Genomic DNA, 15,924 nt, shown 5'->3' with positions numbered 1-15,924 from the left:
GACAAGATAAAGTGTGTGGTGCATTGATATTAAATTTAACTTGAATGGGACACGAACAGTTAGCATTATGCTGGTAAATTCGTGTTATTCATTTTTTTTTTGTCTATCTACTGCGATTATGTCAAAACATACCTGTACTCTGGCGAATCACATCCTTGTGCTACACATAACAGTACCGCTCCTTCATCCTGTGCTACAGATACATGGCTGGTGTGTTCCACAATGCTTGGTGAAATAATAGTTTTTTGATCTGAAATTTACATATTCCTCGTAAAACGAACTTTTCGTAAGAGCAAAATCACTGGTTGTTAAGTATTAGTAAAAAATATGGCGAGAGAAACAATGCAATTTTATAGTTCGCTATGAGTTGGTATTATAATGCAATTATGACTATGAAGATGTCACGTCGTTTGCAGAAAGCGAATTAATTGTATTTATAAATGAACTCACTATGAACTCTAGCAGGTCCAGAGTTTTCACAGTTTTCAAATGGCAAGTTTAGTCGCCAATTTTCTCAATTCACGCGATAAAATAAATGTGAAGCGGCCCTTTAGAAAGATGTGGAAACTCTGGCCTCTGTGTTAACAGGGTGGGTCGTATTTTCATTTTGATTTTATTTTAAAAGGACTGGCCCCAGGTTGTACTTAGAATTGACCAAGGAATCCGAAAGCGCGATTTTTTTTTCTAAAATTATTTTATCCCTTGCCTCTAGGCTGATTTTGATTTTCGGTGTAGTAGCATGAAATTGCACACATTGTTGACTGATATCTCGGGCTATTGGTAAGAGAAGGCATTGCTGCTAACTGTAGTTGATAGCTGAGGAGTCCAGCTATGAAATACCATAACTACGTTGTTGACCTTCGCCTACACTCGGGCAGAGTAACTCTGTCAGTGTTCACAACTAAGACGTTTTTACCAAAAATGTGAACTTTATTTAAACAAAATGAAAATACGACCCACCCTAGTTAACAGTGAGCTGCGATTCTCACAGCAGTTTCGTTAAGCTCGTTATTAAGCCGTTTGTGAAAGGGAATAACAGAATAATGGCGTTCTATCAAGCAAGCTGGGCCGTATATAGTCGTGGAGGTAAAAATTTACCTCTCCATAGGAGATGAATGATGTTGTATGATAAGGCGAGTCACACCACGCATCTAATAAAATAGCGTATTGTCAAGGAAAGGTAATTGTTATATGACTTTTGTGTAGCCATTTTCATGAAACCTTATTATTACCACATACCGTTCCCTCAAGCGAATTTGATTCGAAGTTTTGTACAACAATTACACTTTTATAAATAAATTGGTCGACTTCCAGTCCTGTTCGACGCTATAAAAACAAACACGAAAAAAACCGTCTTCAAACAAAATAGGGCACCCGTGCTTAAGTCGCATTGTAACATAGCTTTCGAAAGTAAACCTAACCACCAAAATCAGAAGGGAAAAAAACTTACCATTCATTCGAACTTTTCCTGGAGAGCTCACAACAACTTGCCTCGTTAGTCGGTGCATGGTTCGACATCGGTAGGATGGGAATCGGTCATTATACTCCAAATTATGAATAAGAAGTTCACCAGTTGGCAAAAGATGAAACTTTCCATCTGAAATATTAATGAGGTTGTGTTATGGGTATTGTATATAGTAGCATAGTCATTTGGTGAATACGTTGGGATTAGAAAATATTATTTGGCCTGAAAGTTTATATTATAACGAATTTAGAAAAGACTTTTCGTGACGCTTTTTATTTCTTCTTCAAATTTTATTTTAGGTGCGAGATGAATAAGATTGTTGAACCAAAAAAGTTTTCCAAGTTTTTACTCGTCTATTTTTATGTTGTGTCTTTTGAGGATGCTAAATAATTTCATCTGCATTGAAAATTATATGTTTCTGGGTCAAAGAAAATTTTTGTATAGAACCGGAGTGAATGAGTTAAAGCACACGGTGGTGATGAAATTTGACGACCGTTTCTTTTATACCATCCATAGAATTCATGAATATCATTATGGGTTAATATATTCCAAAACAAAAGTGTCTCTTTGGTTATATATGAATATTATGTTTCAAAACAAAATCGAGGTGTGGTTAAAATAAACTTTTTTTTGTTACTCGGTTAATAAATGAAAAAAAACTTACCTCCTTGAAGTGATGGATAAATGTAGAATGCGGGCTCTTGAACCCATGACACCACTCGTACCAGTTCTTTGACAAAAGTCGGAACAACACATCGCATAATTGCAGTGCATCCTCTGGGGGCTGCCAATACTTCAATATCAACTTTGTATGCCTGCGCAACAACTGAAATTAAGAAACATGGAAACGTAAAATATAAAAAAACAAATTGTCTGAAAGATATGTAAATTATATACATGAACGGAAACTGTTGCAAGGTTTCATTAGGTGAGGATAATTTCTGCTGTTAAACATGAACATAATGAATTTCCAATTAGAAACTCACTTGACAATCATAAATTTCATTCGTTCATAACAGAAATTACCCAACGGGGTATTTTCTAACAAACAAGGCAGTACTGGTAAGCTTAAAGCTTGAAATACATTAAATTAAAAATAAAAGTTTTTGGTTATCTATTATTGATATATCTAGACTTCGTCGCTCATTTTCGGCACACTATAAACTAATTTTTGTTCCTAACTTATGCTAAAAGTCTTTTTGCCGAATGAGAGGTTTTAAACACGAGCCGGAGGTCCTCGAAACCAATTTTATTTTAAAAGGAGTTAAGATAACTACTATTCTAAGACAAATTATCGCTAACACAATTATCCAAAAAAGAGCGGTACATGGTACCCAAATAGAGTTGTTCAAAGATGTTCAAAGAGGTCCCTCTAATATCTTTTTATATCTATTGAATTGAATTGCTCAAGATTGTCGACTTCAATGAACCACTTTGGATGGATAAGACATTCAAATTTTATTCATTTAACCACCATGTCCCATTGAACATCCATAAAACGAAAAAAAAAAGAAAGACGAAAATGTTCGTTCACGTAGCCCGAAGGTATTGAAATTGATACCCACCGACTGACCCAACCCAAAAATTACACTCGTAATTGACATTTTTCTGCTCGTTAACTTTTTCATTATATAGTTCAGTATATCAGACAGATCTATTGACAACCTTTTTTATGGCACCGCATACACTTTCATATGTCACTGTATACCTATGGAAAAAGCGTAGCTTCGGTACATAATAATATCCCATGTTTTTCCCCATGTCTGTATGACGATGATATGATATTTTCGTCGCAAGAAACGATAAATTTTTTTATAGTGCTGCCTGGTGAATATGGGTAGTTAAAGGTGGATTAAAATGAAAGTATGTATGGAATACGTATGTATACATACGAGGAACTAAAGTAATGTATATATATGTGAGAAATCCTACATCGTCATGGTAACGTCGCATAGAATGTGTTATGTCAGTTTCAATCATCGCAAAGGATTCGCTTCTTTTTTTCCGTTTCGCTTGGATAGGTATGACATGTATAACATGCATAACATTTATATACAGATCAATATATCTATATATGCATCTGTGGATAGATCACGATAGGAATATATGTGCAAGAGCTTTTCCATACCAGCCTATATGTACTTATAAATCCACTAGTAGGATAAACAACACAATGCGCTCATAATTTTGTATATTTCTAGTAGGAAATACGGATACGTGACAAACAGCTAAAATGAAAATTTTCTTTTCGAAAAAATACCTCCAGGGTACGCTTGAAATAATATACGAGATACGAGGGTATGAGTATTGACAAATCAAAAAAAATTACTGTGAAATATTTGCTAAAAGATCTGTTTAATGACAATGTATAGACGAATACAATATACAATCTACATTTCAATGTACGTTTCTATGCCACCTACTGCAGACGTGACAGCCGTCGCTTTGTGTAGATTTTACATATTTTGAACGAAAATTGTCTATATTCTTATTCGATAATCAAATGAATTCTCGTTCATTTTATCTAGAATTTCCCTACGCGTTGACACTTGAAAGATATTGTTTCCTGTCGACAAATTTTTCGTTCAGAGACTGTTATGACTGAGAAATCTTCTTTTGTTCGAACGTGCGGGAATTGTCGAATGATTAGACTGTTATGATCAGAGACCGAGAGAACCGAAGACTAGTTAATTATAACTTGCCTTGGGGTACTTGTCAAAATATTGCTTTGTCTTTCAACATGTTACGTTGAGAGCGAGAGGACCGAAGACCAGTCTATTATAAGTTGTCTTGGGGTATTTGTCAAAATATTTCTTTCTCTTTCATCATAACACTCTATAGGAGAAATTCTTTTGTTCAGTTCCTGCAAGTTCTTTGTTTATATTAAATTTCCTCTTCAAAACACATAATGGTCTAGATTGTGGATTTTCGGTTACTCTTGTGACGGTAATTTGAAAAATTTTGTATCAAATTTAGTTAATTTTGTAATTGGCGTACATCTTTGACATAGAGGAATTCCTAGAAACCTCGAATACGTTTTTAAGTAAAAAGATTTTGAAAATAGAGCGACTTGCTTGCAGCGAACACTTTGTTAACTACAAACTAATACAATTCCCACTGTCTGCAGAACTAAATTATCTTCGGCTTTTCACCATTACGTGGCTGACCTGTCTATCTAATGGGATACTACATCATAATATGTAATCTAAACGAATCGAATAATGCCAATATCTTCACTGGCTGATCGTATAGGTGATGATGTTTTGTCATCGAAACGAAGCGTTTTCTTCGACGAATGGAAGTAATTTATTTGGAAATGTTATTTTTCCGTATATTTATTTAAGAGTTTGATTGCTTTAGGAAACGGAAAAGTGTTTGTTAAATGTTTGCAAAATCGTATGTACCCTTGGGTAATGTTGAAAGTCCTTTTTAGGGAATTCTGATAAATTTACAAAACTATACTGGCGGGCGTTCGGATATTTTATTTTTGGAAAATCTTAATTTAGAATTACGACGAAAAATATTTTGCTTTCGCATTTTGATCATAAGTGAAAAAAAAACTTTCTTACCGGCTCGGACCTGCACATCTCTGGATATAACTCGTCCCACTGTATTCGATGCAACACACCGATAAATTGTGTTATGTATATCTTGACGATACGCGGCTGCCGCGAATGGTAGCAAAACCAATGTACCATTTCTCAACACTCTCCGTATGCCACTTACATCGCCAACCGATGTTCCATCCACAGACAACCAATCTATGGTTGGTTGTGGACTACCCGATGCCGAACAATCCAACCAGCCACCCGATGAATTTGAAAATTCTAATCGTGGAGGCGGTTCCATTACAAATCCAGGACCGCGTAAATGTGAATCAAACACTTCGGCAAAGCTTGTGTCTGGAAAGAGGAAAAAACAAATTGTACAATAAAAAGGATGAAAATGTGCGACAAATTTTTAATGAAATGGGAGAAAATGTTTTTCTCTTTTTTTTTTTTTAATTATCGCCATAAATATGCTACCAAGACAAAATATTAATACTTTCTTGATTAAATGTGGAAAAAGCTTTTCGCATATTTATTTTTTGTGTTTCGTATGCTTAAACCTTCATTAAATGTGAGTCTCATAAAGTGCAATGTAACGTAAAGCGTTATATTTTATGAGGCAGGTCGTAACGTTTCTCGGTATTGTTCCACAGTGTATACATTTCGTTATACAGTTATGTGAACTCTTTAGCAGCACACCAACAAAAACACAAAGTGTAGATAAGTTTACCGCCTTCATTGTTGGCTGTTGTCGTTGTTTTTTCTGTAAAAGATATGGGAGAGGAAGCTTTGGACTGTTATGCTTCGTTTTAAATTAAAATTGCTCAGAATTTATATTTTACTTCATATATTCGAGGAACACATTTCGGTTAATGTCTTCATCAGATTTTATCCGATCGATTCATACATCTCGATTATTGTAGCAGCTCATTTTCATAACTTCCATTGATATGAACAAAAGCACCTATCTCTAGTGAACTGTGAAACCTTAAGGACAAAACTGACATCAATCTTACATTGATTTCAAACAGAAAAAGGACATAAATTCACTTGCTAAATAAGTAAATGTCGTAACAATAACCCGAAACCCAATGACAGTACCAATCAATATTCCTTTATTTGCAATGTAAGCAACGGAATTGTTTTTTTTTTCTTTAGCGATAAAAGTACTTTTGATACAGAAATGTTACAGCAACGGGGACGAAATGGGACGTGTTGAGGTGGGTTATTATAGGGAAAACCGAAAAATCGTAACTATAAAAGTCGACTGAATTCATCGAATAAATTTTTTATTTCGACAACATTTTCTTTGCATTAACCATTCCCCCCTTTCTCTATTACACTGATTTCTGTGGGTTTTTGTTTTCCAAATTAGGTATATAGAGGATGCTAAATAGCACAATAATAGAACCATAAAAAAGAAGAAACGTTTTAGGATTTTATTTTCGTTTCCATAAAGAGCAATACTACACCAAATGTGTATGCACGGGTACGTTTTACTTCGTATAAAGTAAACAAATACGATTGGATATACTACATACTATGTGGAGTAATGTTCTCGTTCTGGTATGGCTGTTGTAACACAAAACGTAATCGATTAATCACACGTATATTATAAAGTGACATAGTATCTATTATTTAATAAAATCAAATTGTGCGCCCCTAAATCACATCAATCTTAATCCTATGGCTTCAGACATATTTTATTTTGTATATATATATCGAACAAATGGCTTGAATAATGCATGTTACATATTAATGATATTCTATTAGTATAATACAGAGATCTTGGGTGGAAGTTCAGTATTTAGCCGGTTGAAGGGGTGGTAATAAGTAATAAACAAGTGACAGAATATAACACCCGCTATTTGACTTGTAATTAATCGATTAATGGCCACCCTATATCTATTAAATGTAATTCTAAGTGATGTCAAACATGGTTAAACCGGTTTTAATGACCAGTGAACAAGTTTACATTCAAACAGCAAGAACGCCTTTTATTGAATTGAGACCATAAAAGCATTAATGTTTTTTTTTCTTTGAAGAAAATGGAAGTTTTTATTGAAAACATCAGCTCGAATTTCGCATACAGCAAAAAAAATCTGATTGAAGTAACAGATTTTACGTGCTTCTGGTCGGTAAATGCAATTTTTTTAGTACATTTTTCGCATCCACCGACCAGAAGCACGTAAAGCACTGTAGGTACGAGTTTCCAAATTTTTTATTTGACGTGTGGAAATTCAGCCCTCCCTTTCGGGTCGGGCCATAACGTCACCACTCGTCAAAATAAAAATTTGGAACCTCGGACGTTATGTACTATTGCATTACCGCTTATTCAAATGAAGTAATGACTCATTTCCCAAGATTGTGTAAAATTATCACCAGACTCTAATATTGATGATAACAACGCACTGCAAGCATGAGTGGTACTCTAAATAGAGTACTGAAACGGGACAGTAAATCAAACAAATTTTGACACTGTAAAAAAATCTGGGAAATGTTTTCATACAAAATAGTATTCTATTTGGCAGCTGTCACTCGAAGCAATTTTGCATGAAGTGCGTTGATGATAAGCTTGCCGCCTGTGAATTGTAGATGGATTCGCAGGTTGGGCTAGAATTGAGGTGGCTGAGGATAGTATGGTGTCTGCTTTGAATAAGGAAAGTTCTCAGTCTGATATGGTGATGGGGCAAGTTAGTTTAGCATGAAAGCTCAACACGTCAGAACTTTCGTTTTTGACATTTAAAAAAAGATCCAGCAGATTTAAACGTCCTATCAATTTCATCATTTCTCTGTACCAATTCATTTAAATGCCTGTGCTGTCATTTAAAAATTCATTGAAGTAACATTATTTACGTAAATCAAACCACAAAATACTGAATGGTATTCTCGCATACATAATATCACAAACAAACGTATACCCATCATTTTCATTTCAATCAAAATTCTGTTTCAGATATGAATAGAACGTGAGTGAGTAGACATTTCACTCAAGCGATCAAAACCCATGTTGACTGTGCAAATAATTTGTAGAATTTTCAATTCACAAATACACCTTTTGTAGTATAACGAAGTGGTATACAAGTGTGTTTTGAGTATATGTTATGTGTGTGAGCCCAGCACAATGTCACATCATATCAATTTATACGTTAATGAGAAAAACAATTTCCATCTGTTTCACCAGAACATTAAGGACTTATTTCAAACCACTATGTTCTTGCCATAAGCAATGCTAAATTTGCATATAACGCTCCTCAAGTGTATATGAGTAACGTTCATAGTGTCGAAAAATATTATCTAGGAACAATTAAGTTGTAGTCTGAACGAAAACACATACTGGGAGAGTAATGTCAAAAAGTTTTGATTCAACAAGACAGCGATGCTTACCTGTTCGTTTAAATCACAAATTAATCGTTGCGGAGACTGAATGGGGTTTTAAGATGGAAATGACGCGTGAGACTGCATAGTAGTTGACGGTTAATTTCTTCCGAAAACTTGCAAGTAAGTTTATGAATTAATGATAAAACAGTAGTTGCACGGCGGATGTCAATTATTTGTGTTTGAGTAAACTATAGCGTTCTACTGAGCAACGTTATGTCGCTGACGAATATATATGAACAAAATCTTGTTGAAAGTTTCAACAAGATTTATTCCATGCTCGACCAGCCATTTAACAAATTATCGTTCCATCAAATTAAGATCTATATTCGATTTCCGTAAAACATCGAAAATACGATCCCCGAAGAATGTTCATAAGTACAGTTGATTTTGATATCAAACACATGGGATCGTCTAAAATCTTCCATAAATCACAATTTACTTTCCTCCCATTTTATGTTGTCGGGATAAAAAGTCACCGATGGAAACTGCCAGCAACGATAGAGAAAGTGTAATAAATATTCAATTTCAGTTTTTATCGCACGCTAGCTTAAGATAGAAATGCATAAAGCGAATAGTTGAATGTCCCTTACGATATGCTATAAAATATTTGCTTTTCCATTTTTGCCTATTTGACAAATCTTGAATAGTAGGGTGTTCGTTCATTGTGTTGTGTGTATAGCGAAAAGATTGTGCGAGGCTTATTTTCATGGGAAATTGATAATATTACGACCGAACAGTCAAACATGTTCACAGTCTAGAGATTAGAGTACATTGAATTTTGATCAATTCATCGAATGTAGGAAAAACTTTCAATTCAGTTTTGTAAATCAGAACAAGATTCGAAAACGATTTTCTTAGCAAACCTGAATCAGACTGAAACATTTCGCATGCAGCCCTCAACTAGAAGCTTTTCTGATATAATTGAAAATATTTAGGGAAATTCCATCGTAACCACGGTTGCATATTTCAAATAAGTCAATTTTACATGCCTTAGATACCGTAGAATAAATCGCACTCGTGAGTATTTGCAATGGTGTGTCGTCGCAGCTTTTCCAATTCTGTTTACAGCATCGTACCTCACACATATGCTTATACTCCATCAAAAACATAACACCCAGCTCTTTTCTGTTCCGTACAACATACTTATATTTCGATTTTCAACCTCCTCAAGTGGTTCGACAATATACTCCTGTTTTTTCACATATTTGTACAAATATCAACACACAATGTTTAGATATTTCACCTTATTCTTTGATTTCTCTTTAGGGACATTATTTTTTCAAGTATTTTTTTCTTGTCTAACTGCACACGGTAGAGTAACCCTTTTTGAGAAATTAATCTCTTGTGCGGCATGTGCTCGGAAAAGGGTGACATATGACGATTGATTTCAATGCGGTGTAAGAACAATTGTTCTTGAGACTCTATAAAAGGTGGTTTATGCTAACGGTATTTTTTTAACATGACTAATGACGAAAAGAAAACTGAAACTTCCGGTCAGTTTAGCATGTTGATAAATAATGACGCGGACAGAAAACTATTCATTTCTTTCTAATGAATCCCTCGATATCTACGCAAAATCTAAATTAAACCTACCACTTCAAACATGTCCTCAACCCATTTCGCATTTCTCGATAAGAAAGTTCTTGTTTCTATTCAGTTTAACCTTCTGCAGATACGACAGACATATTGTGATAGATTGGTTAAATCTACTACTTCTTTTGTTTGAAATATTCAGTTTCAGCTGATACGAGACATTGTAAGACAAGAACTTTGTCACTAGTACTAAAATTTCGGTGGCTTTTGTACAGATTTCCTCTATGTGAAACTGGACGATCCAACCAGGAGAAGTATCCCATACAGAATTCATATCTTATATATGCATAAAAATGTCTAAATGTGACTTGAATTTAGTTAAAACAAATTTTCAGAATTATTTAATTAAAATACACTAAGCTAAAATGAACCAGACCTCAGTCCTCGATGTATCAGAACTATGAACGGTTGTTTAATCGATTATGTAGCCGCTAAGATTACCACAGGCCATCACTCATTATGATTGATATTGCGAGATTAAAATGAAAAGATTAATTGTTATTTTCTGTTCAATGGAAAAACAAACACATAATTTTCAATAATAATCCGTCCGAAGTACGATTTCGTTTTTTTTATTTTTATTTTATACTCACCCCTTCCCCAACAAACCGCTTTTATAATACAACAAAACACAAAATCACCCATTATGTTAAGCCGAAATTGATGATAGATAAAAAAGAAATGTTTCATTAAGTGCTCATTGTTTCGTTCGCACAGAGTTTGGTCTGCATTATTTATTAGCCATTAAACGAGAGGCAAAAGATGAAATTTCATATTTATATTGTGCTGAGTTATATTGTATTGTCGATCAAAGGTTTTATAAACATTACATAAACAAACAATGAAAATAGCAAACATAAAGATGTTTATTGCTAAAATTATCTTAAAAATAGGATTTTGCTGAGGTTACCTCGCTTCTAATTAGAAATAACGTAACGAGTGGTGGTGTATTTCTGAACTAAATATTTTCAAATCCATAATTGTCCATGTAAAATGTGTAAAATTAGTTGTTTATCAGTTTGTCTTAACACACTTCCAGGGCCTATTATGTAGAATTAATTCGCAAAATTTGCAAAAATTCACAAAAATTTGCAAAAATTTACGCTTCATTTTCAGCACATTTTGCAAGTCTTTGCGTTCTTTTGTCTGTTATAGTACAATTTAAAGTGAATAAAGCTATTAATTTGACTTTGAAGGTGTATAGAAGTTATTTTTTGAAAAATTTTGCAAATTTGTGGAGAATTTTGAGGGAATTTTTGCAAATTTAATTCTACATAATAGGCCCTGCACACTTCTATATTTTTTCCAAAGATTATTAAAAAGTTTGATTACCAAGAAGAAGTGCTTAGGTCCATTGTTAATAGATTTACAGTCCGCCATATAACTGATTTTCGTTGGAAGGGAATTTTCGAATTACTGAACCTTTTACAAAATCAGTAATCGGTTACTTCATTTTTTTTAAAGATCGATTTTTACTGGCTGTGCCATTATTGAAAATAAAATTAATGCTTTTTTGGTTACTTCATTTTTGTTAAGTAGCGCCTAGTAGGGGTAAACCATTATGGTTCGTAAAAACATTGACATTGACATTTCTCCTATATATTTTATGTCAAAAGTATACGAAATCACCATATTCACGAACTTTAACAACCATGATGGTTTACTACCAGAGTTTGATTCAAAATCTATCACTTCAATATTTTTAAAAAATATTTTGATAATATTTGATAATGTTTGATTGGTGTATATTATACACCAATACACAGTCGACGCAGTGAAATTTCAGTATAAATTTGCTTTAAATTTGCTTCAGCTGATCCACACACATGATCAAAACGGTGTATACGTCTTTATACGATTTAACAGTTTCCATGCGCGGACGGTGCGTGTAGCAGCTGTGTGTGTATCAGCTCAAAAACAGCTGAAGAGAATTTATGCTGGAATATCACTGCATCTAACTGTAAGAGAATTTGAGTAAGACCTTATCGTGTCTTTTTGTTGTCCTCGGCTATAATAGATGGTTAGCTGTTTCTATAAGGTTAATTGTAGATCTGATGTGTATTGGCAGTCTATGATAGAAATAATGAACGATGTGCGTCAACTAATGAGTTGCTTGTTTGTAACTTTGCCCTTCTTTGTTTCAAAAAAAACAATGGCAAGACCACCAGAAAGATTGCATAACAGTATCTAGAGAAAGGCAGGAAGCAAGAAGCAGAAATAATCAGGAATTAGAGGAGGCCTACATCAAGCGGGGGATAAATACAAGATGAAAAGAAAGTGTCTAATTTATTTCGAACTGAACTTCATTTTCACTACACGACTACCACTTCAAATTTACAATTCCGTTAATGAAGGCTTAGAAAATCAATGGTGCCAATGACGAATTGATAGTTTTTTGGTGCAGTTTGCTTTTCTAATGGACCCGTGCCTCAAACTCACCCTGCCCTCTGAAGTCTGATTCATCATATAAATTGACTTTCGTTATGTAAACATTTATTATTGGATTATGTCTCGTTGTCATCAACGTTTTCGTATCTAAATTGAAATCACCGTGTGCAAATGCCGTAAAACATTTCAAAATACAAAACCATTTTCAACCAAATTTATAATTGAACGAACCATTTACACACTTTGAAAATTTCCAACAATCTGTGTTAACTTTCTTGCATATCATTATCCGCTGAACCAGACAAATACTCGTCATACACTTAAATAACACTCAACGACACACGGTAGTCTCGCACGGATTTTTATTTTCTGGTGCACACACACTCAATTTGCTATAAATCTTGATTAAAATAATCTCGCAAATCTCGAAGAGTTAATAAAATCTTCTTATACAAACAATATTATACGTCTTGGAAATCGTTTGAGACAATATTTACTTTATCACGAGTAAAGTTTCGATTGTTATACCGTTATTCCGTTGTTTCTTGAGAGGAATGAGTGAAAAAAGGAAGACGGAAATTTCTGCACCCGAGTCGAATGGTCCTGTGTATGTACAAGGTATAGTATAGTTAGCGTTGTACGTACGTTATGCGTACAACGTTACAACCAACGACGGTACAGCTACAATCAAAGTAAACACATATACCCTTCAATGAGATTATAAGGGAAATAAAGTACTTCTCTTCTAGATTTGGTACATGATATGAGTATGTGGAGTAAGGTTAAGGTGTTCTATAGATTTTTTTCCATCCATAAAAGTGTAGTTAAATAGATATCTACGTTATTCCATGTTGGATGGTTTAAAGTTAAGGTAAACTCTTACATAATGGTGTATATAGACACAGTGTCATTGAGTCTGATTTTATTCCTCTTATATGGTTATAAGATGACTTCGGTTGTTTCTTGTGAGAGTAATTCATTTTGCACATAAATCACAGACTTTCTTTCGTAAGGGAGATTTTATTTGAAAATAAAATCTAACATCTTTATTGGTGTGGTTGGAAGTGGATATTGATTTCTTTTATGACTTAATTAATTTAGATTTTCCGAGTGCGGTGTGTTATACCTGTAGAGTTGGTTTTTTTTAAACAGAAACAGTAAAAAGACGGTATCAGTTTGGCATCTACAAATTTGACTGTTGTCAAATAATTTAGGATGTACGATATGGTTTATTGAAACCTGAACTGTACAACCTTTGTAGGGATATGAGGTGTTGCGAGGATTTTATTGATGTGCTTGTCTTATGGTGTGATCAAATCATATCACTCAACTCCATTATGCTTATTTATTTTTTAAATGATTACTTTTGCCTCTATGCCAACCTTAATTTCATTATACAGAAGAGGAACGACTACAACCTTGGCTTCCTTCATCTTCTGTCGACAACGTTGACAATAATAAACGATGAGCGATGAGTTGTGTTCTCTTAAGGGCATATTTTTTTGAATTTGAACTTTAGAGCCTCGGCAATTCTCCGCTATCAAAATTTTTTCTCCGCCAATAACGGATTTGTTCTACAGATTCTGAAAATTTACCATCAGCGAACCGCCGAGTTATGTGGGGGGACAACCAAAACTTTCGGGGATGGAAAGAGCTGGAAAAACTGTAGAACAAATCCGTTATTGGCGGAGAAAAAATTTGGATAGCGGAGAATTGCCGAGGCTCTAAAGTTCCAATTCAAAAAAATATGCCCTTAAGCGAAATGACACGATGAAAATTGGGATGGTGGTTTTTGTATCCACCATTGGCAGATACTTAACACAAATAAAGTACAAAATTAATTATTTTGTTGCGATACACTTCCCGTTTTTAAAAGGCTAAATGACAAATAGTACTTTTACAAACGCATGCTAAAAGGTTTTTTTTTAGCAAATGAAAGCATTCCAAAAAATCATCTTAGAAGTAAGAAACAACGACAAATTCGATAACAAAAGAACAAATAGGAATGACTTCGTAGCTTTATAACCAAAGATTAATCCCCTGAATGAAACTGCACAACATGAATACTACATTTTTTTGTACACTTTTTTGTAGAGGCTTTGTCATTTATTTAATTTGATATTAGGAATCGCTAATTTCTTACAATTATTAAATACAAGACGTATTTCTTAGAAACAACCACAAATTCCACAAAATTCGTTATATGTCTGTAGTCCATCGACAGAAGATGACGATTGTAGAGCCGTTAAGGGTAAACCACCATATGTTAATCAAAGTCCTAATAAATTCATTGTTGAAGCATTTATCGCTGTATTACTGTGCTCAACCCCAAAAATGACAAAATTCAATTATTGACGAATTTAGACAAACAACGCAAATTGTAACAATTACAAAACATAAATTTTTCACCGTAATGCTTTCGCCGAGGTTAACACAAATTTCTATATTTGAGATGAACATCACTCTATTTGTCTTTCATTATACGCAAAGTGGTATTTTTGACGGTTCATAAATATTTATTTAGGAATATATAATTGCAAATAAAGCAGAAGCATCCTAGCTATAAATTTAGACGGGGTTGAATATATGATATGTTTGTATGCACGTATTCGTACCAGTGAGAGCGATTAGCATAAAGTACTAACAATGGTTAATATTAGTAAGCTTTACAGCTTTCGTAACAAGGGTGCACCCATGGGTAAATGATGTAGTCTAAATGATTGTGAGAGTCTGATCTAGTCCTATTACATTACGGAACAACAGTTTTAGTGCGTTGGAGCTTTACTTGCCTATCAGTGAAATAAATAAATAAAGTTCGTCTAGAAAAACATCAACAATAATGACAAGCAATAGTCGGTGAGGTAATAGTAGGTTACATTGGATGCTGCATAAGTAATTCATTACACGAGGTAACTATTTTGTGATAAAAGCAAACTCTCATGTGTATTTTAAGCTTCGACGACTGTTTTTTCGACGAGTGTAGAGTATGTATAACCGGGCCGAAGGCGAAGAATACAACTACACTTTTGCCGAAAAATAGTTGTCGATGCAAGTTGCTAAAAAGCACACGAGAAAGTTGATTTTCGCGTAGGAAAATGAAAAACAAAATGAACCGAAAATAGTCCACACGTAATGGATCCTTTTCATAGGGGGCAAGTTGCTATGGACTTTCGCATGGGGCAGATCGATTTTGTAGGAAGAGCTAAGTGATATTTTGAACACCTAAAGTAACAGATTTAATTCTTAAAATGGTTCATTTATGGCTCTAACATCTTTAACGAAACATTATATAAAAAATATCTTTAATATTATTTGCTCAAAAAATGGCTTTAATGTTTATCATCCGCAATGTTACCTAATAAATTATTCTTCATCATTTCCATGGTTATATTCAAAACCCCAATCAGTTGTACGGGACTTTTTTCCCTTTTCTCTCCCGTTTTTTATGACAATCACTGTTACATCCTTCCGTTAATAATACAACAAAATGCGACCTACATTGAAAAAGCAACCAACCTAAAAAAAGAGTAAATTCTGACATTGCAAAAT

The 15,924-nt window shown here is 34.0% G+C and overlaps 1 protein-coding gene across 7 annotated transcripts in view; it reads right to left on the bottom strand.

The window, feature by feature from the left end:
* Positions 1–15,924, bottom strand: part of LOC119073426 (Down syndrome cell adhesion molecule-like protein Dscam2) — a 55,968-nt gene that overhangs the window by 29,270 nt on the left and 10,774 nt on the right. For all 7 annotated transcript variants that reach the window (XM_037178881.1, XM_037178882.1, XM_037178887.1 and 4 more), the window contains exons 2-5: positions 5,035–5,367; positions 2,130–2,291; positions 1,451–1,597; positions 133–250 (exon numbers count right to left, since the gene is read on the bottom strand). In XM_037178881.1, the coding sequence (XP_037034776.1) occupies positions 133–250; positions 1,451–1,597; positions 2,130–2,291; positions 5,035–5,367 (760 nt within the window). The remainder of the gene's footprint in view (positions 1–132; positions 251–1,450; positions 1,598–2,129; positions 2,292–5,034; positions 5,368–15,924) is intronic.

The sequence above is a fragment of the Bradysia coprophila genome, unplaced genomic scaffold (assembly GCF_014529535.1).
Source record: "Bradysia coprophila strain Holo2 unplaced genomic scaffold, BU_Bcop_v1 contig_138, whole genome shotgun sequence".
Taxonomy (NCBI): Eukaryota; Metazoa; Arthropoda; class Insecta; order Diptera; family Sciaridae; genus Bradysia; species Bradysia coprophila.
Note: the sequence above shows the minus strand (reverse complement) of the source record. Positions and strands in the feature narration are given on the sequence as shown.